The sequence below is a fragment of the Gopherus flavomarginatus genome, chromosome 2 (assembly GCF_025201925.1).
Source record: "Gopherus flavomarginatus isolate rGopFla2 chromosome 2, rGopFla2.mat.asm, whole genome shotgun sequence".
NCBI lineage: Eukaryota > Metazoa > Chordata > Testudines > Testudinidae > Gopherus > Gopherus flavomarginatus.
This window is the reverse complement of record NC_066618.1, coordinates 153611234-153634845: the sequence shown is the minus strand read 5'-3', so window position 1 is coordinate 153634845 and position 23612 is coordinate 153611234. Positions and strand designations below refer to the sequence as shown.

General features: G+C 49.5%; 1 protein-coding gene across 3 annotated transcripts in view; it reads left to right on the top strand.

Annotated features, from left to right (window-relative positions):
* Positions 1-23612, top strand: part of KCNIP3 (potassium voltage-gated channel interacting protein 3) — a 96757-nt gene that overhangs the window by 62329 nt on the left and 10816 nt on the right. For 2 of the 3 annotated variants that reach the window (XM_050940275.1, XM_050940276.1), the window contains exons 3-4: positions 21614-21738; positions 23173-23242. In XM_050940275.1, the coding sequence (XP_050796232.1) occupies positions 21614-21738; positions 23173-23242 (195 nt within the window). Of the gene's footprint in view, positions 1-1866; positions 1970-21613; positions 21739-23172; positions 23243-23612 lie in introns of those variants that run through there. The other variant, XM_050940277.1, reaches the window with a different exon arrangement.

Genomic DNA, 23612 nt, shown 5'->3' with positions numbered 1-23612 from the left:
GTTCACAGCAGTGCAAACTGTGCACCAGGTGTGTGCTTTAGGGATTGCTGCCCTGGCTGTCTTATCGTAGTTCCCCTAAATGCGTCAGTGAGAATTGACTGTCTCTTACCATATTCAAAGATGTGCAGCTGGCACAGCGCAGCACCTGAGAATTTCTGGCCCCTCACATGCCACCCAGCTCCCTGCTAACGCCCCTGGGGACCCTACCATATACCTTTTGCTATGCTGCCATTCCCCTTGTGGTCCCCTGAGGGTTCCTATTGCACTGTCTGGCCTTGTCTCCTGCAGCACATGTGAACATATGTGGCACATGGCCATGTGTGCATGCAGCATTCAAGCTCTTTGCATGTTTTATACAGTGCCACAGACTAGCAGATTTGTCTGGGCCCCTACATCAGCTAAAGAATATCTGGACAACCTGCATGCAGGCATGTGTGTGCAATACTGAGCATGTCCCAGGGTCCATCTCCTAGCCTAGTCAGACCCACTGCGCTCCGTTGTGTGACATTAGGAGAGTTTTATCGCCCGGGCTTGTGGAATAGTAGGGTGTGGCCTGGCAGAAGTACAGTCCTGCAGCCTTAAAATCCAGTCAGAGAGAGCAAGTTACTTGTCAGTCTCCTAGGAGCTGGCAGTTGGTGAATAACGTTCCCCTGCAAGGTAGGAACTCCACTGCAGGGCATGGGAGATTTTAGGAGGTCAGGGGCCAGATCCTCAGCTGGTGCAAATGGGCAGAACTCCAGTGGAGTCCGTGAAGCTCCCGCATTTATACCCAGGGAGAGTGCGGCCCCATGACTGTATTGCAGCGGGGAGGAATTGGCTGGGATGCTTCCTGCATCCCCAGGGTTTATTTGTGCTGTGTGCACCCGACCGCCTTTCATTCCACTGCTGGTGCCCGCCTGGATTCTGCTCTTCCTTACTCCAGCGATGCTCCCTTGGCCCCAGGGGGTGTTGCTTCTGCTTTACCCCAGGTCGGTGAGCTCAGGGTGTCAGCCCTGCAGAGTCACCTTTCCACCCTGGCTTCCCAAGCCGCCCTCACATGCTGCGGCTTCCACACAAACAAACCAACTACACGGTTTGTCTGCAACCGCCGGCACCGCTTGTCGCTCGGAGACACAGCTGGGGCCCGGTGCTTCTCTCGTCTGGATCAATGCCGCCCCGCCACGAGAGACACCCAGCCAGCCCCGCTCCAGCCTCCTCCCCCTCCGCGAGGTCTCAGGGTGTGAGTGTGCCCGGGGTGGGGGGAGGGAGGAGGGGAGTGTGTGGAATTGTATAGCCACCCTCCAGCCAATGGCATTGCGGAGAGGCGAGATGGAGGCGCCGGGCGGATGCTCCATCTGTCAGTGCATCATCACGGGGCACGGGGGAGCCCCCCAGAACCTCCAGCTGACCCTGCCCTGCGAGCCGGCCTCCCGGGCTGGCGGAGCGCTGAGTCGATCAGAGACTCACCAGAGCAACGGGAGTTTGCAGCAGCCAAGCGACATGGGCCCCCGGCAGGAGCCGGGCGTGCTGGGATTCTGCTGCTAGGAAAGTTTGCCCAGCCAAGTTCGGGAAAGTTTGATTTCTTTCTTCCTTCGCGCTCAAGGCTTTACCAAGGCGGCAACAGCACCGCTCCCATCTCCCCTCTTCCCACCCCCGCGGGGGAAGCCAAAGGAGATTACTCATCAATCTGTCTCCAGCCAGGACTCGGAGATGTGAGGCTGCCGAGGTGCTGGTGGTGGTGGGGAACCACGGGCTCTTTCCTGCTGCACGGCTGCTCCTTGGCTCCTCAGTTCTGGTTCCGGGCGCTGGCCCAGCTGAGCTGGCCCCAGGGAGCGTGAGTCGCATGCCCCCGGTGCTGCGCCGCCCGTCGCGGGACGCTGGCCGGCCATGGGCATCCAGGGGATGGAACTCTGTGCCATGGCCGTGGTCATTATGCTTTTCATCGCAGTCCTCAAACAGTTCGGGATCCTGGAGCCCATGTCCATGGAAGGTAACTACCGACCGTACATTTCCCTGCAGCCTGGCTCCACCCCCATCCCGACCCCGCTGCCTGGGTCAGTCCAGCTTCTCCTTCTCCCCACTCCTGGAGCCAAGCACCCAACATCCCCTCCCCTGAGCCCTTCTAAACCCCATGCCCTGGGTAAGGACAGCTCTCCCCTCAGTCTAGCACCATCCAGCGACAGTGGCCACCAACTCCTTCCTAGTGCTGTTCCCCTAGGCAGTGGAGGGGGACGGGGTACAGATGAGACCGGCCTTTTCCCCAGAGTCTGGGCCATGTGTTTTCAGGGGAACAGCCTGTCTTTCCCCCAAGCATCTCTCTATTCTGTGTCTTCTCCAGGCCAGGTTGGTGGGAGGGAAGGTTTTCACTACAGCTGAGAGAGCTGAGGGCCCTAGCTCCAGTGGGACTTCAGGGCAACGTGTGTGTGTGTGGGTTGGGGGGGGGGGGTTTGATAAGCGGAAATTCTACCCTGAGCTGCCCCCTGGCCCCACTATGAGTCTGTGCGGTTGCCCTGCTGGGGCTGAGGATCCTTTTCTCCCTGGCTAGAAATGCCAGGCGAGTCTCCTGCAAAGGAGCCCTTCCCCTCGGGCATGAATTTCCTGCTGCCTGAGGTGCTCTTGGCACCCTCACCAGGCTCTGAAGGCACAGTCAGGGCCCCCTTTGCCCACCCAAAGAAAGGCCCTGATCTGGACATGAAGGGGGAAGGGCTGCTACTCTCCACGCAGGCGTGAATGCCCCCACCCCCCGTGCACGAATGCTCCTCTCGCTTGTGCCCAGTGTGATAACAGCCTAAAGCTGACCTGGAGAGGCCAGGAATTCAACACATCCATTCCCCTTCTGACTCCTCCTGCGTGCTCCAGGCAGGCAAACTTCCAGCAAAGTCCTATCAAAACCCCATGCATATTTTGGGATGCCAAATTCCCTCTGGGTGCAAGTCCCTCAGGATCACACCTGGGATGAGCGGGAACTTGTTTCCTGAGCAGTCCTATGTTCTTTACTCCAGGAGGAGATGTCATGGACACATTTGATGGCCACCGGCTTGGCTGGGGATTGAACCAGGGAGTTCCAGAGTGAAAAGCAGGAGCTGCTGGAGTTTGAGCTAAAGACCAAGGCTCCTTAACAGCGTCTGTAACATGCTCATATCCTCTGGGAGTTGGGCACTAGGGGAGGTGGACCTGTAATGCTCACTCACCAGTGGGATGCACGTGCACGTGACTTGTGAACGCTGGTGCACTAGTGACAGGGGAAGCATTCCTTGGAGAGGGTCTCTCGCTGCTTGGCTGGGAGTCCCCACTTCCAAACCCAATCTCCCACGTCAACCCTGGGACGGTCCTCTCTGTAGTTCCACGTCCACCCCCTCCGCTGCAAAGTGCAGAACCAGGCGTCTCAGTAACCACACAGCCATCTTGGCATCACGTGGCCCTAATGAAATATTAACCAAGGAGCGAAACCTGCTTGTTTGACTCTTAAATCAAGAAACTGGATCCGACCCCTCAAGGGCACTTCTTCTGCAGCCCCGGCGCTACCCCCGCCATCTTCCCTCTGCACCATTTCCATGGCACAAGCCCAGCCCGGGTGGGGAGGAGGAAGAGGAAAGCAGATGCTCACTAAACCCAAAGCTTCTTCAAAAGATACAGCACCTCGCCCGCCCACCCTTACCCCCCTCTCAGCCCCAGCAGCAGGCAGGACCCTGAGTAAGAGCAGCCCCCTGCTGAGTTGGCAGCTCCCCGAGTCGCTTGTGCTGCTGCTGCTTTGTCCTATTTTTAAAAGGCGCACGGTGGCCACGTCATGTCCCAGCTGTGCTTTGACCTTGCTATAGGGGAATCTCATGCGGTGGCCCTGGCTCTTCGATTACAATGATAAGTAGGCTGAATTTTAAAGACCTTGCTGCTCCCTCCCCCCCACCAAATAAAACTCCCAGGGCCAGATCCTCAGCTGGTGGAACTAGCAGGGGGAGCATCACTGACTTCTGACCCCTCCATATGGTGGGAAGAAGAGCAAGAGGGTGATGGAGAACTGAGTGGTAGCGGTGTTCCCCTCTCCTGCCAGTAGTGGGCGTTCTCCCCCAGGTCACGGTGGAGGTGCAGTGGTGGAGCAGGGTCAGCGAAAGCCCAGGGAGGGGTGAGGGTAGACATGGAATTTCAGCCTCTGTCTGGAGCGGGTTAGTTCCCATTGATCGAGAATGTGACGTAGGCCCCTGACTCAGCTCTGAGCCCGTCATGGGACTCTATTACTGGAGATTGTAGTGTGGCATTATTTATTAATTGCATGCTTAATATTTGCTCTGTTCAGAGGCAGAAAGACCAATCTGCTCAGCTGGGAAGCATTAGCTCACCCCAGCATCTGAGCAGAGGTGAATGCAGGTTGCATTAGGTCTTTGACTCCCCTATTGAGACTGCTGCTGCATGAGTGTCGCCTTGATTTTGTCCGGGGAGGCTGAATTTGCACCGTCCGTTGAAAAAGTGCCCCGGGCTGTGGCTGATGGGAGACAAGGAGAGTAAATGGGAGAGATTCAGCTGGGAAGAACCATTCTGGGGATTGGTCCTGCTTTGAGCAGGGGGTTGGACTATATACCTCCTGAGGTCCCTTCTAACCCTGATATTCTATGATTCTATGATTCTGTTGGATCATGCTAACCAAAGACATAGCGGATGGAAATGGATCCCGGGCACAATTCTGTGGAAGGCAGAGTTACCGCAGAGCTGAACTTGGCTCTGTAGGTGTGTGCGTTAACATGCTGCAAAATACCACAGTGACTTCTGCTGCTAAGAACATCTTGTAGCTGCTCATCCTAGCAGAGTGGTTTGCTGTCCAGTCATGATGTTTCAAAGGGCCTTTCCCCTGCAGTACTAGCCACCCGGCACTGAAGTAACAGTATTGCGAGCCCTGGTGTGTTTGTCACATTGGTTGGGGACAGTGTTTTAGAGATATAGGATCAGATCCATGGCCCATCCTGTCTGTGAAAGTGGCCAGAACCAGATGCCTCATACAATGGAAGGAGAAACCCTGTGGTAGGCTGTGATGATCACTATAAAGGTTTCCTCCAAATCCCTAAATGTCAGTGTTTGGCTTTAAGCATGAGGTGTTAGGTCCCCTCCAAAACTCTGTCCACACTAACTACTTAAACCGTGGCTATTCTTGTTATTCATAGAAATGGCTGGCCCCTCTTTGATCCTAAATTCTTGGCCTCAACAATAATCCTGTGGCAATGAGTTCCACAATCTGCTCTGTCTCGGGAGTTGAAATGCGTGTCCCTTTAATACTGCCTGGAATCCAAACTCCCGTTTGCTCCCATGAGCCTGAGCGAGGAGCTCCGGGTTTGGCCGATTGCAAATTGAGCTTTATTCTTGGTAACTGTGACAGTGACAGAGACAGAAGTAGGATTGAGCTGTGAAATTTTGACCCAGAGTTCAACTTCCTCAAAGTCTGGGATGATTTGGGTTGGAGCTTTTGATGTGGACCGGGTCTCTGTGAATGTGATAAGCTCAAAGTACTGAAGCCCCTGATTCAGCAATACACTCAAGGACATGCCTACGTTCCACTGAAGCCAATGAGCTGTGTTTAGCTGAATCAGGGACTTCGTGAATTAATCCTCACTGCACTCTGGGAGGTGGGGAAATATCATATCATTAGCCCCCTGGAATGGAGTTGAAGTGAGCTGGACAAGGTCTGACCATCGAACAGAACCCTGATCTGCTAGGCCTATAGGATCTGCTCTATTGGATCAGACTCAAGGTCCATCTAATCCAGTCCAGTTTTTCTGATAGTGGCCAGTACCATCTGCTTCAGGGGTAGGGGCAAGAAACCTTGCAGTGGATTAATTTGTCCCCTGGGTGAGTCTCCTGCTGACCCCTAATTGCTAGCAATTGGCTTAAATCCTGAAGCATGAGCGTTTATAGCCCATCCAAAACATCTGGTGGCAGTGAGTTCCACAGTCTAATTATGTGCTGCGAGGAAAAAAGTATTTCCTTATATCAGTTTTGAATTGCACAAGAGTACTGGGTTTGGAAGGTTCTGCATGAGGTGTCTGTGATTACTCATAAGAGTCCAAGTTCTAGTACAGGAGTGGGCAAACTATAGCCCATGGGCTGGATATGGACCGTCCTGCCCAGCTCCTAAGCTCCTGGCCCGGGAGGCTTGCCCCTGGCCTCTCCCCTGATGTCCTCCCTCCTCCGCAGCCTCAGCTCGCCCCACCGGTGGCGCAGTGCTCTGAGCAGTGGGACTGTGAGCTCCTGAGGCAGTGCAGCTGCAGAGCCGGGCCTGACCTGGTGCTCTGTGCTGCGTGGTGGTGGCAGCGGTGTGGCCTGGCTCCAGCGCCGCCAGCCACCAATGCTCCAGGCAGCGCAGTAAGGGGGCACGGAGCAGGGCAGGTTGGATAGAGGGCAGGGGAGTTCGGGGTGGTGGTCAGGGGGCAGGGGTGTGGATAGGAGTCGGGGGGGAATAGGAGTTTAATGGGGACGTGGGTCCTGGGGATCAGTCAAGGAGGGGGGGTTGGATGAGGTGCAGGGGGCAGTCAGGGGCAGGGGTTCTGGGGGCAGTCAAGGGACAGGGATAAGGGGTGGTTGGATGGGGCAGGGGTCCTGTGGGGGCCGTCAGGAATGAAAGGAGGGGTGGTATGGGGCGGTGGGGATCCGGTGGCAGTCAAGGGACAGGGAGCAGGGGTATGTGGATGGGGCAGGGGTCCTGGGGAGGGGCGTCAGGGAACAGGGGGGTTGGATGGGGCAGGAGTCCAGTGGGGGCAGATAGGAGGTGGAGGCTGGGCCACAACCCCCTCCCCAACCCGCCCTCCATACAGTTTCCGAAACCAGATGCGGCCCTCAGGCCAAAAAGTTTGCCCGCCCTGTTCTAGTAGCTGATATAGTCCGATGCATGCTACATCAATATCGAAAGGTTAGAAATAGAAGAAAGCAGGACAAGGTATTATCAAGGTTGATTGGGCTGGATTGCAGGAGCAAGCAATGTGTAGAGAGAACAGTTCCCTAGACCCACTGCTGTCACCTAGTGCCCCAGTGATAGTAACATTAGAAAGGCTGCTCTGGATGGAGGGATGGATCTCTGTTGTGAGAACCACTGGGACAGAGGATGAGTTTGCGAAAGCGGGTGACAGCTCTGGTTTGCACCCAGTTATATTGGAGTGGAAGGAGTCTGTGGTCACGTAGAGGTTGGTGGATGGACTGTAGCAGATACAGAGGGGATGGTAAGAGACTCCCGGGAGTTGTTTGCTCTACCAGTTGGTGCCCCAAAGACCCTGCCTCCCAGGGGGAAAGGAAGATGCTCCGGTAGAGAAGCTAAGCAGTGCAGCAATGGAACTGATCATTGGCCCAGCTGACCCAGTATCGTGCCTCTGGTGGTGGCCACCATTGGCTGTTTTCCTAAAGCAATCAGTGTGATCCTGGGGAACGCCCATTAGCCAGGCCTCCCAGGGGTAGGTCATGTTCGAGGCTGTCACATAGCCAGTGCGTAAAGCTGGCTCTGGAGACACGAGGCTCTTTCTCCAACCATACAGCTATAGGACAGCAGCAGACAGGAGATGTGCCGGTGATGTGCAAGGAACGGGCTGTGGTCGCGTGTCTCCGTTACTCGGCGGCCATGACAGTAGGGCTCCATCCCTTAGTGCTCAAGTTCAGCTGAGGTATTGCTAGTGTCATAGGGTGTGCTTGCCCTGCAGCACCCACTGCTGAAATAGAGTGGGCCTGCACATGCTCCCTGCCTCAGTTTCCCTTCTCAGGAAGCCAATAAGAGCTCCACTTCAGATCCTCTTAGTGCTTGACTCGATAAGATGATCCTTGGGGCTGGTTTAGTAAAAAACCTACTCCATCACACAACTATCATCTGAGCTATCACCGGGAATTGAACTAAGGACCTCCGGAGCTAAAAAACGTGAGTTTCTCCTACTTGTGCTAAAGAAGTAACTCCCCTTGCTGTTCCCTGTTCTAGAGTCACATGCTGAGTGGATCAGGCACAAAGTGGGATGTGGAACGCCTTGAACTGTGGGCTACGGTGGCAAACCCTGAGTTTTTATGACATGGGACATTTGCCTGAATACAGAATAATTAGCTCTGTAGGGGCCACATAATTAACGATGCCTCTAACTTTCCAGGCATCAGCCAATTGTGGGCGCAGCTTAACTGTGGGTGCTGCTCATGGGATTTTGACCTTGTAGATAACTGATTGCATCCACAGATCAGGTAATTAGGAATCAAGATCCCCTTGTCGGTGCCTGCACTTAAAGGGAATGGCTGGGCCTATTATTATGCATAGGTTATTTGTTTTTACAGAAATGCCTAGAAGTTCCGGCCAAGATCAGGGCCCATTGTGCCAGGCGCTGCACAGATGCATAGTAAGAGAGAGTCCCTGCCCCATACAGTTTTTGCAGTCTTAAGGCTTCATCCAAATCTTGTTGAAATCTAGCTTTGGATCAGGCCCTAAATGGACGAGACAAAGGGTAGGCGAAAGAATGGACCCCAGAAGGGGAAACAGGCTCAGAGAAATTAAGTGATTTGCCCAAGGTCACATGGAAAGTCTGCGGTATGGCTAGAAATTGACCCCAGCTCTTCTGAATCCCAGGCCAGTGCATGAATTGCAAAACCACCCTCCGTATCAATCCTGATTAAATGGTTGAACAGTGTAATTCAGAGTGATTCTGCTGTGGGTCTGTCCTGCTGGGGGTAGCCGGGATGCTCCATTTTAATGGCAATCATTTTGGAGCATACTGAATGCATGGGGCCAGATCGTTAGCTGGTATAAATCAATGCAGCTCCACTGAAATACCCTCAGTGTTTCAGGTAAGAAGAAGGGAGCATGATCTCCATAGAGCAGGGATGAACAAACTTTTTGGCCTGAGGGCCACATCTGGGTATGGAAACTGTATGGTGGACCATGAATGCTCACAAAATTGGGGGTTGGGGTGCAGGAGGGGGGTGAGAGCTCCAGCTGGGGGTGCGGGCTCTAGGGTAGAACCAGTAATGAGGAGTTTAGGATGAAGGAGGGGGCTCTGGGCTGGGACAGGGGGTTGGGGTATGGGAGGGGGCTCTGGCTCTGGCTGGGAGTGTGGGCTCTGGGATGGGGGCTGGGGATGATGGTTTGGGGGTGCAGGAGGGTACTCCAGGCTTGGACTGAGGGGTTCGGAGGGCGGAGGGGGGATAAGGGCAGGGGGTTGGCGTGAGGGAAGGGATCAGGGATGCAGGCTCTGGGCGGCACTTACCTCAAGCAGCTCCCGGAAACAGTGGCATGTCCTTCCTCCGGCTCCTATGTGTAGGGGTAGCCAGGCGGCTCTGCCTGCTGCCCTGTCCGCAGGCGCTGCCCCTGCAGCTCCCATTGGCTGTGGTTCCAGGCCAATGGGAGCTGCGGGGCCAGCACTTGGGATGGGGGCAGCATGCAGAGCCACCTGGCTGCCCCTACACATAGGAGCTGGAGGGGGGACATGCCCCTGCTTCCAGGAACCATGTGGCAAGTCCCCAACCCCCCTCCCCGTCTGGAGCGCCGGAGCAGGACAAGCCCTGGACCCTGCTCCCCAGCGGGAGCTCGAGGGGCAGATTAAAACGTCTGAAGGGCCAGATGTGGCGCCCGGGCCGTAGTTTGCCCACCCCTGATCTAGAGGCTGCAAAGCCGCAGCTCTCATTGACTTCAGTTGCCGTTGTGGGTACTCAGCACTTCTGCTAGCTGGCCGTGCAGTCTCCCGCTGGGAGAGGCATGGTGTTCTTTATGGCTCATGCATCACTACCGGCAATAAAGGCCTTGCAAATGGGACTAAATTAACAATCCTGTTGACGATGCATCAGACAGTTTAGACTCTGGCACACTGTCCTGTAGCCAGGTTGGTTCTGCGGGGCTCATGGGACTCAAAGCAGTACAGGCTTAGTTTGTTGTCATTAAAGTCGGCAGATGTGTCCTGCGCGCTCATTCGTAACTGTGAACCCTGGTGTTACCAACTGACTTTGGAGGAGGTACTCCAGAGTTTGGCTTAACTAGTAGGTTGATTGGGTAAGGGCAAGTCATTCTTATACTGGCTGGGATGATTGAGTTGGGGATTGGCCCTGCTTTGCGCAGGGCGTTGGACTAGATGACCTCCTGAGGTCCCTTCCAACCCTGATATTCTATGATTCTATTCTATGACTCTATACGGGCACTTTTCTGACCATACACTACAGGTTTGTTGTCATCACTAGAGCTGAGTGAATAACAGACCTTTTGGTTCGCTGGCTGTTTGGGGAAAAAAAATATCAAAAAAGCAAATAGTTTTGGGTTCAACTGAAAACGATTTTTTTTCCTAAATTTTTGGCACCTCGAAAAGTCAGAAAAAAATTCATTTCAAGTCAAGTGAAGCTTTTCATTTTGACAAAATTGTGATGTTTTGTTTGGATTGCAACCATTTGACTGGGATTTGGAGTGGGTCTGTGAATAAAATGAAAGGAAACTTGGAACCGAAAAATAGCAATGTTTCATTCTGAAAATGTTGGAATGAAACATTTTGATTTTTGTCAGATTTTTGGGGGTGGGGAGAGGTTTTTGACCAAAACAATTTGGCATAACTGACACATGTTCATGAAATGGTTCAGTGTCTCTGAATCTGCATTTTGCCACACACGAAAAAAACTTCCACCAAAAAATGTCACCTGGTTCTAATCACTCTTAGCTGCAAAGGAAATTCTAGGCTTAAGGGCTGATTCCTCCACTGGTGTAAATCAATGTAGCAGCCCTTGAAATAGGATTCATGTGGTGGATTTCACTCAGTATGACTGACTCCAAATTATTTAGTGTATGGTGCAATTAACATGGTGTCTGGCATCTCAGGAGATGAGTCGCTTGGGACAGCATCATCTCCAGGGAATCCCCAAGCTGACCTCCAAGGTTTTCCTGGTAACATCGCAGGCCTGAGCTGCATGCAGAAGCAAATCTCAGCCAATAGTCATCCCAAAAACCTTTGTTTGGTTAATACTCCCTTGCAAACATGCACTGCTTGCAGAACTGGGCTGGCGTGCAGCCTCGGCTGACCCCTCCTCAGGAAGTGTAATGAATATGGATCGAGGAGGTGGACTTGAACCTTTCCCTGCGTTTGTGACTGGGTTGTCACTCACAAATGGAGCAGGAGCCGGTGCAGATTCTTGTCTGTGATGCAGCCGCTTGTGCTTATTAACCTAATGGCTTTGTGACTTGTTCCTGACCCTCTGCCCCGGCATGAGTAATGCACCACTGAAAACAACTAGCGGACTAACCAGTACATTTAAGGAGAGCTCCCCATCTGGAGTACATTGGCTTTGACCTCTCTGGAAGTTTGCCAGTTTATACCAGCTGAAAATCTGGCAATTTCATACAAAGAGCTCAGGAGTTGTGTGTTACTGTGACAGTCCAGAGCCCATGCCTTCATCTGTGCTGTGTTAATACTAATTAACAATAACTCAGCAGCGTTCACCCCCAGCCCTCGAAATCCTGGCTGTTCTCCTGGCCCACTGGAAAATACACAGCAGAATGACCTAACTCCCTCTGCGTCTTTATATTGCATTCAGTGGGTGTTGGATCTGTCTCTGTATCAACCTGTCCATTCCTAGCAGCTCTCCTGACTTGTGTTCAGAGAAGGGCTCAGACCTCAGCTCCAAAGCCACTTGGACTTCAGGCTGTTGGGAATTCAGTCTAAATTTTGCAACCTTGTTGATATTGGAGCGCCAAGAGACCCCAGTCTGCATGGAGGCTCTATTGTGCTGGGGGTTATACAAACTTACTTTCAGTACCATAGATATAACCCAGGCTCCTGTCCTCTAGGTCTCTGTATGCAGCAAGGTTCATTCTCCATGTTCTGTTCTCTGTTGCCGGGAACCCATTCCCATCACTACCTGCTCCAGTCTCTGTCTGAATGCCTTCCCCAGCCCTGCTGGGTTTGTCCAGGCACCCAGCAGTTTTATCCTCCTGAAATCTAGGCTGCAATGTCTGAATCCAATGGTATCTCTCCATTCCCAGGGCCTGAGCTCTGTGACTCGTCTCCTGTCATTTTCTCCATATTCATGTACTGTACCCGGCAGTGCCTGCCTTCCTTCCCTTTCCCCATGTGTCTGTCTTTGGTGTGGTACCAATTCTCTCACCTGCTGCTGCAGATGATTGACCTGCTCAGCCAAATCGTAATCTAAATGGAATTTAGAGCCTGACATTGTGGACTGCATTTGCCTGCTGTGTGTCCAGCTCCCAGGCAAAGCTGAATTAACTTAATCTCTTGGGGCTGGGGGAAGGCAGATAGCATCATGAAGTTTGCACAGTTCTTCAGGGCTGTTCTTTTTTTAATGTATGTGAACTGCAGGTGCTTCCAAGAGCCCTTAACCCCTCACAGAGGTTTCATGCTGACCCGATTGAGGCTCTGGCTTTGGTGGTTGTGAAGGAATCCCAGTTCCAGCCTCTATTAGTGTCTGATAAGCCGGTCTCCCTGCTCCCAGGGCTGTACCGTGCTTTGCTGCGCTACATACGTGGGAGGGATCCCTCTCCTTTCAGAAAGGGGATATAGAATTAAAGGTTGGCTGGAATCCCAGTGGAAAGTCCTTGCAAACTGAGCTGATGAGTCTGGTGCCCTGTCTGCACTGAGGAAGTTCACTCTGGTACAAGGCGACATCTCTGAATGGGGAATGAATCCCTCACTTAGCAACTGACCCAAAACCTATTGAAGTCAATGGGCATCTTTCCATTGACCTCAATGGGCTTTGGGTCTTGCCCAACTGCAGCCCTGGTGGTATCATAATCCTGGAGTCTACTTTTCGCCCTGCCAGCTGTTCTCAGCCTTGGGACATGGGCAAGTCTCTTATGGTGCAGAATCCTCAACCCTTATCAGTCGATGAAGAGGGGAACTATTACAAGGTGTTACAGCCACTGTCCCCTCTGGAGGGGGGACTGAGATAGACCCACCCAACATGGGAACAAATCAACCTCAGCAACAGAAAACAAAAAATGAAAAAAATCAAAACCAAACTCCCTACCCCAAACACAGACTTTTTACCACCCCCCCCAAGGAGAAATGCCAGAGACTCCATGTAGTCCACTAGAGACTTTGCTATTGCTACCGATTTCACATGGAAGGGGCTCAGATAGTATGGTGATGAGTGGCAGGATAAATGGATGGATAGATGTGTATGGGGATGGATGGAGAGATGGATGGATATACAGGGGTGTGTATGGGGATGGATGGAGAGATGGATGGATATAGAGAGGTGTGTATGGGGATGGATGGAGATAGAGGGGTGTATATAGGGATGGATGAATTGAAAGATGGGCATGTATAGGGATGGATGGAGATAGATGGGGTGTGTGTTTGGGGATGGATGGAGAGATGGATGGATAGATGTGTCTGAGGATGAATGGATAGAGGGGTGTGTATGGGGATAGATTGAGAGATGGATGGATAGATATGTCTGAGGATGAATGGTGACGGTGTGTGTGGGGGTGAATGGATGAATGGATAGATAGGTGTGTATAGGGGTGGATAGATGAATGGATAGATAGATTGCATTGTTCTGGAATCTATATGAAAAATAAGAAAGAAGGCAACATTGTTTCTGGATGAGGATGAGCTGTCTGAGGAATGGAGACAAAGTGTGTATGGGGTGGATGGATGAATGCATAGATAGGTGTGTATGGGGGTGGATGGATGAATGGATAGATAGATTGCATTGTTCTGGAATCTATATGAAAAATAAGAAAGAAGACATCATTGTCTCTCATTTTCAATATGTTGGTGGCTGAAGAAGAGCAGGATTTGTGGTTGGGTCAGGAGCACATCTGTGCTGAGCTCCAGGCTGGGTGCAGATCTGTATTTAGAGTAACAAAGCTGAGGGTTGGTGGTTAGAAACGATAGAAGGGGGTTGTGAGGAGCTGGTTGAGTTGCTGGACAGAATGGGTGTTGTTATGTCAGTTACACATATGAAAGTGTAAACGTGCGTTTCCAGACTCATGCATCTTGTTTATTGAAGGTTAATGTTAACTTAGAATTGCCCAACTTTAAAATGTTTGAGAGAAGTCTTGTTACTCCATTCAGAAAATGATAGCAATTTGTAACCATAACTTCATCTGAACAAGGTTATTTGTCTGGAATTTCCTTAGTTTTTAAAAATAAAGCTGTAGAGGAAAAGCCACCAATGCTGGGTTGGAGTACTTATTCCCCACCAAGTAAGTAAATTATATTATATTCTAGATGACAGCTATGTTCATTAGCATACATTGGCCTGCTTGACAGAACTGCATCAAAGTTTCTGCAGCCTTCTTAATGCCATCCAGCCCAGCCAGTTCAGCTCCAGACTAAGAGGTCAGCAAACTGCCCTGGTAGACTTCTAAAAGTCCTTCAACCCAGCTAGTTTGGCAGCAGACAAAGATGTCTGTATGCTAGCCCTATAGCCTCCTTAATGTCTTTGAACTGGGTTGCTTCTGCAAAGGACTTTAAGGAGTTCTGAGGGTTCTTTTATCTTGAGCAGGCATGTGACAATTTGGCAAATGATTCTGTGGCTTTGGGTTTTTTGCTGCAAACCCCTCCCCACGCCCCCATTCTTTCCCAGAAATGGTGAAATCTCCCTCTTCTAGATTTCCAGGAGATTCTCTGTGCATTCTGTTTTCCAGACATGCTGTAATCCTTCCATAAGTCACCAAGCCCAGTGCTCTTTTACAGACAGGACAGGCCTCCAAACAAGAGTTTTGGAAAGGATGTCAATGTGACGGGTTCAGTCACAGAGACCCCTTTGGGACTTTCACCTGACGTGCTGAATTTATCTCTGAGCCCATTTTCTTTGTCAGCTTGGGACTCCAGAACCCTGCCTTGTTGAGCCAGACACCCTAGCCTTCTGCAACACAGACCCAGGTCTGGTCCATGCTCCCAAAACTGCAGACTTGAACCAAAAACTGCTCAGCAGGTCACCTATCTCCAGCACCCCATTCCCAATGGGATTCAAACCCCAAATAAATCTGTTTTTACTCTGTATAAAGCTTATGCAGGGTAAACTCATAAATTGTCTGCCTTCTATAACACTGATAGAGAGATAGGCACAGCTGTTTGCTGCCCCAGGTATTAATCATTTACTCTGAGTTAATTAATAAACAAAAGTGATTTTTAAGTATAAAAAGTAGGATTTAAGTGGTTTCAAGTAATAAGTAAGTTACCAAGTAAGTTACTAAGCAAAATACAGCAAAAATGCACAAGTCTAAGCCTAATACATTAAGAAACTGATTACAGGTAAATCTCACCCCCAGAGATGTTCCAATAAGCTTCTTTCACAGACTAGATTTCTTCCTGGCCTGGGCCCAATCCTTTCCCCTGGTGCAGCTCTTGTTAGTTCCAGCAGACATCTTAGGTGGAAAGCAGGGGCGTTCTCATGACTGCAGCCCCCTTTGCTCTGTTCCACTCCCTTTTATAGCTTTGGCACAAGGTGGGAATCTTTTGCCTCTCTGAGTCCCACCCCCATTCTAAATGGAAAAGTACCAGATTTAAGAAGTATTCCAGTTTCATGTGACATTTTCACATGTCCTGTGAGACCTCATTCTTCATTACCCTGGGGCTAGCCCACATGCACACAGGAAGGCTTGCAGGTAAATAAGCCATTTACAACCGGTTGTCCTAGTCAATGGGAGCCATCAAGATTCCAAACCACCATTAATGGCCCACATTTGGCATAATTACAACAGGGTCTCAGAGTTATATTTCATATTTCTAGCTTCAGATACAAGAATGATACATGTATACAAATCGGATGACCACACTCAGTAGATTATAAGCTTTGTAATGATACCTTACAAGAGACCTTTTGCATGAAGCATATTCCAGTTACATTATATTCACCCTTATATGCATATTTCCATAAAACATTATGTAGTGCAACGTCACAGTCAACTCCTTTCAGTCCTGATTATTTACAAAAAATGTACAAAGTTCTGTTTCCCTGAGCACAGCAGGAATGAAACTGGAGATTGTTTCCTTGCTCACAGTTCCAAGCCTCTTTCAGCCAGCACTCTGCCCAAAAGAACCCTCTCTAGAGCCACGTTTCCCAATGCTTCTCCAGGCTTTGTCCTTAGCTCTCTGCTCCATCTTTGTGGCCTGTTTTCTCCTTATCCCTCTGTTTCACAAACACACACCCCTCTGCTTAAAACAATACCCAGCAAGGCCCCTTCACTCACATAATCCAAGGTCCTGAGCACCCTCACATGTGCCTGTGTTTTGGGTGTAAGCTGCCATTGTTTCAGCCAGCTGGTTCCACAAAGGTGCTCAGGCCCAGATTGTCATAAACAGATAGCTAAGGGTTAATATTCTTTTACCTGTAAAGGGTTAACACAGGGAACCAAACACTTGACCAGAGGACCAATCAGGAAACAAGACTTTTTCAAATCTGCGTGGAGGGAAGTTTTGGGTGTGAGTTCTTTGTCCTTTGTCTTGTGTCTGACCCTCTCAGCTCTGAGAGTGATCTTTCTGTCTCCTGGCTTTCTAATCTTCTGTTTCCAAGTTGTAAGTACAAGGATAGTAAGACAATAGGTTTATATTGTTTTTTTGTATTTATATGTGTGTAGTTACTGGAACGTGTTAAATTGTATTCTTTTGGAATAAGGCTGTTTATTCACTTTTTTTTTCTTAAGCAATTGACCCTGTAGATTGTCACCTTATACAGAGACTATTTTTAATGTATTTTTCTTTCTTTTTATAAAGCTTTCTTTCTAAGACCTGTTGGAGTTTTTCTTTAGTGGGGACTCCAGGGAATTGAGTCTGCAGCTCACCAGGGAATTGGTGGGAGGAAGAAGTTAGGGGGAAAATCTCTTTGTGTTAGATTTACTAAGCCTGACTTTGCATACCCTCTGGGTGAGGGGGGAAGAGAGATTAGCTCTCTCGGTACTTGTGTTTCCAGGACTGGAAGCAGGGAATCTCCTAGGGTCGTCCAGGGAGGGGAGCCTGGGAGGAAGTAACAAGGAAACAAGGGGAGTGGGTTATTTCCCTTTGTTGTCAGACTCAAGGAATCTGAGTCTGGGGGTCCCCCAGGGAAGGTTTTGGGGAGACCACAGTGAGCTAGGCACTGTATAATTCCTGGCTGGTGGCAGCTTTACCAGGTCCAAGCTGGTAACTAAGCTTGGAGGTTTTCATGCTAACACCCATATTTTGGACACTAAGGTCCAGATCTGGGAAAAAATGTTATGACATGGTGTGCAGCGTTGTGGGCCTCTGGGGTATTTGTTCCCCTTGACAGTAGCTTTCTTGCTTTCTGCCACTTCCATCCATCTGGCTCCAATCTCCCCCGCCTCGGTGAGATTTTTGGGTTTTCCATCTTGTATGTACCGTGTTATGTCCTCAGGAACACCATCCAAGAACTGTTCCATTTGTATGAGGCGGTGCATTTCGTCTATGGATTTAACATTGGTTCCTGATATCCAGGCCTCATCATTTTTCCCAACGTAGTAGGCGTGTTTGGGAAATGACACATCTGGTTTCCACTTTTGGGTTCTGAAACGCCGACGGGCATGATCCGGGGTTATCCCCATTCTGTATGTGGCCTTGGTTTGAAAAAGTTTATAGTCATTCATTTTCTCCTTAGGCATTTCAGCTGCCACCTCTGCTAAAGGTCCACTGAGCTGTGGCCTCAATTCTACCATGTACTGGTCTTCAGAGATGCTGTACCCAAGACAGGCTCTTTCAAAATTTTCCAAGAAGGCCCTTACTGCTTTACGAGTTGTGCAGGCCTGATTTACAAGAAACTCCTGTTTCTCTGTATGCAGTACAAATCCAATCACAGGAGACAGCTCCTTTGTTCGCAGTCCCAAGCCTGCATTTCCAACCAACACTCTGTGCCCAAAAAGCCTTTTCTCTTAGCTTTATCTCAGGGCCACATTAGGATGCTCTCAGGCTGGGTCTGCTTCTCTGTCTCCCTCCAGGCTTGTTTCCACCACCAGGGCTGTGGCAGCATAGCTATAGTGCGTAGCTAAGCCAGCATCACACCCTAGTATAGATGCATCCTGTGGCGACAGAAGGGGATTTTCCATCACTGTAGAAAAACCACCTACCCAAGCAATGGTAGCTAGGTTTATGAAACATTCTTCCATTGACCTTGCTGCATCTGCACCAGGAGTTAGGTCGGTGTCACTATGGGGCTCAGAGGCATGGATTGTTCGAGGATGGTCTTCTCCTTTAAGGACCAGGGGCCTAGGACCAGCCAGTCCTGTTCAATTATCAGACCCAACTGTAAAGAGCTCAGGTGACAGCAGAAGCTGCAGATGGGAGGGTGGCACCTGTGACTGGCCCTGGAGCAGAGAGAGGTGCTGAGTGAAAGGCATCTGGGCCCTGCAGCCTGTGTCGATCAGGGGAATAGCTTTGTTTTTCTTTGTAATTTTTCTATTTGAACTAATAAATGGTGCCCTGAAGGAGGGGGCTGCAGGAGGCTTTGTCATGGTGTTGAATCCTTCCTGGACTGGGGAGACTGGCTAGCAGCCCTACGCAGCGTTGATGCTTACCCCTCACCTATAGGGTGCTTCTCTGGAGTCCCCTGCTTCCCTGGACTGGCGGATCTATATGATTCCTGTGCACAATGGATCCGTGCATTGCTGTCCTTTGGCCTGAGTGGTGAGTTGGTATCTGGGGCTTTGCTAGGCTGCATCTACTAGGAGGAGAAATTGGTGATGGGAGTCAGGCAAATCTTTGGTGCAAACCTGTTTATTTCAAAGAATGAGCACAAAGTCCTGTTTCCCTGAAGGCAGTAGGAGCAAACAACAGCAGGCAGTTTCCTTGCTCACAGTTTCCAAGCCTGCCTTTCCAGCCAGCACTCTGCCAAGAAGAAGCTCTCTCTCTCTCAGCTTCCTCCCAGGGCCTTGCTGCCAGTGCATCTCTTGCTTTCTGCTGGCTTTCTCTGGTTCCTTACATGCATACACACACAGAGCTGCAACCAAATTAATGCCCCAACTGCTGAGTTTGCAATAAGTCCCCAGTGAACCCCTCTTATTCTCCCCGAGTTAGTTCTTGCTCAAGCCTTCCAATGCAGTCCAGTGCCTTGGGCAGTGACTTCCATAGCTTCAGCTATCACTAAACAGATGGGTATTTAATTGCTCCCTCATTTAGCCTGAATGAAAGATGGATAGCATGCAGCTTCAGTGAGGTCTGTGATTGCCCATAGATCTAATCATCATTATCATAATAATTAATAAATAATATGTAGATCAAACACCTGATTGCCGGCAACCAATAACATTCTCCAACACAAGAATATTCCTTATTCCCTGCTGTGCTGGGTGTTGCCTGATTTAGTAATGTTAGTAATGTGTTAATAATGTTTATTTAATTTATTGATTTAATTTAATTTTATGTTTAATTAATAATATTAATAATTAATTTTTAAATATTAATTAGAGTGAGTTTAGGCTCACCAATCTGTTTGATCAGAAGATTAAAGTTCTTGTCCCAAATCAGTCTCCACAGAATTTATAAGGGACCCTCAGGGGTATGACAGGAAACTCACACTCAGACAGATACAGTCATATAGACTTTTTATTAAAATCAGTGAAATAGTAAGCAAATGGTAAAAGAGTCAGAGTTACAAAGTTACAATTGTATTGCTGTTATTCAAGAGATACGTAGGGCAATACAATATTATGTGCTGCAAACTTTTGTTAATACTCACACCCTGTTTTGATACCCTTGTGCTGAAAGACACAGGACCTCACCTCTGGTAGTTCCGGTTTCGTGCCTTTTGCAGAAGTGTGCAGAGGAAGCTAATGCGAAGAGCTGTCAAAGCTACTGTCATAAACAGATAGCTAAGGGTTAATGTCTCTTTCACCTAAAGCACCTGACCAGAGGACCAATCAGGAAACAGGATTTTTTCAACTCTAGGTGGAGGGTTTTTTGTGTGTGAGTCTTTTGTTCTGGGTCTTCTGCCTGAATCTCTCTCAGCTATGAGGAGGATTTTTCTATTTCCTGCTTTCTAATCTTATGTTTCCAAGTTGTGAGTACAAAGTTGGGTTTTTGTTTTGTATTTACATGTCTATAGTTGCTGGAGTGCTTTAAATTGTATTCTTTTTAAATAAGGCTGTTTATTCATATTTCTTTTAAGCAATTAACCCTGTATTTGTCACCTTAATACAGAGAGACCATTTGTATGTATTTTTCTTTCTTTTTATATAAAGCTTTCTTTTAAGACCTGTTGGAGTTTTTCTTTAGTGGGAAACTTCAGGGAAATTGAGTCTGTACTCACCAGGGAATTGGTGGGAGGAAGAAGTCAGAGGGAGGACTGTGTGTGTTAGATTTACTAGCCTGACTTTGCATTCCCTCTGGGGGAAGAGGGAAGTGCTTTTGTTTCCAGGACTGGAATAGAGAGGGTGGACTCCCTCTGCTTAGATTCACGGAGGTTGCTTCTGTGTATCTCTCCAGGAGCACCTGGAGGGGGGGAAAGGGAAAAGGTTTATTTTCCTTTGTTGTGAGACTCAAGGGATTTGAGTCTTGGGGTCCCCAGGGTAGGTTTTTGGGGGGACCAGAGTGCCCCAAAACACTCTAATTTTTTGGGTGGTGGCAGCAGTACCAGGTCCAAGCTGGTAAATAAGCTTGGAGGTTTTCATGCTAACCCCCATATTTTGGACGCTAAGGTCCAAATCTGGGACTAGGTTATTGACAGCTACTTTAGAATTTACTCTCTAACTTAGTTAAAACAAAACTTAATACACAAACAGAATAAAGTTTAGGGAGACCAAGCTTAGCCTAGTCCCTTTTGAACTTAAAGTTTGAACAGAAGCTAAGTACGGCTTGTTAATAGTTACTAGCCATCGTAGATGGATAACAGCAATACATAGTTGAAGATGAAGATAGTGAAGATAGAATGAAAAGAGTGAAATAGCCATTGTAGAGCACCTCTTTTATAAGGAATAAGTCCTGGAAATCCTTCTTCTTATGCCCAAGTTTCATTCTTCCCCCACAGAAATGTTACCCCATAGGCTAATATGTATGTCCGTATGGATGACAGGCACACGTGCACTTGTTAAGTCTGTGGCTGCAACTTTGAAAAATCCCTAGAGGGTTATTGGCGTGGGTACTTTATCTATTTGAGTATAGGATAAACAAGATAGAGGTCAACTCTACTTTCTGGGTGAAAGGGCCCAATATAGAGATATTAACTTTGCTTTAGCTCAGGAGTCGGCAAACTTTCAGAAGTGCTGTGCCGAGTCTTCATTTATTCACTCTAATTTAAGATTTCACGTGCCAGTAATACATTTTAACGTTTTTAGAAGGTCTCTTTCTATACGTCTATAACATATAACTAAACTATTGTTGTATGTAAAGTAAATAAGCTTTTAAAAATATTTTAGAAGCTTCAATTAAATTAAAAGGCAGAACCACCCGGATGGGTGGCCAGGACCCAGGCAGTGTGAGTGCCACTGAAAATCAGCTCGTGTGCCGCCTTCGGCACACGTACCATAGATTGCCTACCCTTGCTTTAGCTTAACATGCAGCTTTTTCTGCCTATAGGTCTCTTGCATTACAGCCAAACTTATTTTGAAGATAAATCTATAAACCTATTACAATACATCAAATACTTAAACTTATAAGAAAAGATATATCTATGCAAGCAAGCAGATTCATCCTTAGGACTACAGGTTGGACTCTGGGAGTCTGTGTCTCCCTTCCTACTCACTCGCAGAGTTTCTCTTGTGTCATTCCAGACACCAGCGACAGCGACCTCGAACTTTCATCCGACCGGCACCAGCCAGAAGGGCTAGAGCAGCTGCAGGAGCTGACCAAATTCACCAAGAAGGAGCTGCAGTCCCTGTACAGGGGCTTCAAGAACGTGAGTGTCTGTTGGGTCCTTCCCCCAGCCAAATGATCCCCAAGAACGGCTGTGCCTTGTGGCCACTGTTGGGCTCCAGCTGCTGCCCCTATGAGATTGGAAACCGAACCCTGGAGAGATGGGAGCTGGCTGAGATGCAGCCTCGGGGGCTCAGGGAGGTGTGGGTGAAATTCATCCCGATGCCAAGTGTGCTCACAAGGCCGAGGCACCATTTAAGTCCTACTGAAGCGTGGAGGGCGAGATGTTAATGGATCTGATAGGAGATTGAGTGGTTTTGGCCTGCCCCTTCTTCATCCCCTGCTCACTGATCTGAGGAACGGGGCATGGGGTGAAGGACATTCCTAGTGCAAGGTGCAAACACTCAGGCTACATGGACACTGCATTCAGGAGTGATTACAGCCTGTGTAGCTATCCTCCAGCGAGCTGAGATTGAGTAGCAAAAGCACAGGCAGCTACACGGGCTCGGCCTGCCCACTTCCTGGCTGTGTTCTTGGGCAGCCACTCCCTGTCCTGCTGTGACTTCACTGCTATCATTACTCCGCTCGATCAAAGCTACTGCGGGGACGTCTGCACTTGCTGCCATCACACCTCTGCTTGTGGCATAGACAGATCCTGGGGGACGCAGGCTGAGAGCGGAGTGGATGGTGGGGAGGGAGGAGGGTGTATTACAGACCTGAGCCACTGAACATGAGTGTGCTTGGCTGGGAGTTCTGTTCCTTCTAGGTAGGTTTTTCTACCGCACTCATCACTGTCATTCCCAAGTGCCTTCCAGCCATGCGTTAAGTGATGTGCCGAGACATCTGTCACCATGACGATGGGGTGGGCGTATCACTAGAGAAAGGCAGTGCAGTGGGATGAGAGAGGGCCACAAATACTGAGGTGCATGGGGGTCAGGGTTCGAGGAGGGAGCGTAAGAGCAGAGAAAAATAAAAGGAAGTATTTCTTCACACAACGCACAGTCAACCTGTGGAACTCCTTGCCAGAGGATGTTGTTAAGGCCAACCCAGAACAGGCTTCAAAAAGGAATTAAATAAGTTCATGGAGGATAGGTCCATCAATGGCTATTAGCCAGGGTTGGCAGGAACAGTGTCCCTAGCCTCTGTTTGCCTGAAGCTGGGAATCGGTAACAGGGGCTGGATCACTTGATGACCTGTTCTGTTCATTTCCTCTGGGGCACTTGGCACTGTCCACTGTCAGAAGACAGGATATTGGGCTAGATGGACCCAGTAGGGCCGTTCTTATGTTTGTATGCCCTAGGAGCACGGATGTCCTGGGTGCATTGCAGGGCAGATGCTTGTTGCATGGCAGAGCCATGGAGTGAGAGGGAAGTCATGTTCTCAGCCAGTCTGGCTACATCTCGGTGCCTGACCTGTGGGGAGGGTGATGGTGAGACCAATAGGGGGCTAACCTCCTGGCAATGACTTCCCTCCATAGGAATGCCCCCGCGGCGTGGTAAACGAAGACACCTTCAAGCTGATCTATGCTCAGTTCTTCCCTCAGGGAGGTGAGTTTGGCATCAGTCCCCCTGAGACCTTCCCAGAGCAGGGAAAGGGTTAAGTTATCTAGCGAGGCACCAGGATCCCAGAGTCTTTATCCTAGGCTGCAGATTCTCTATCGCAACCTTGCCGATGTCCCATTGTGAGGAGAAGACTCTTGTCTGCAAAGTTCCTGAGTTCTTCTGCTGAGGCTGGGCCCCAGGCTTCTTTGCTGGCAAATATCCTCCGCAGAACCCAGCTGAGCATGGTGCCTAGCCCCTCACCTGGCCTGAGCTGGGGATAAATCAGCCAGGGAGCATTAAAGGCACTGGTGTTTTGCAGTGTCTAGAAATCCATTGTGCTTGGATAATGCAGAGATGGTCCCCACCCCAAATAGAT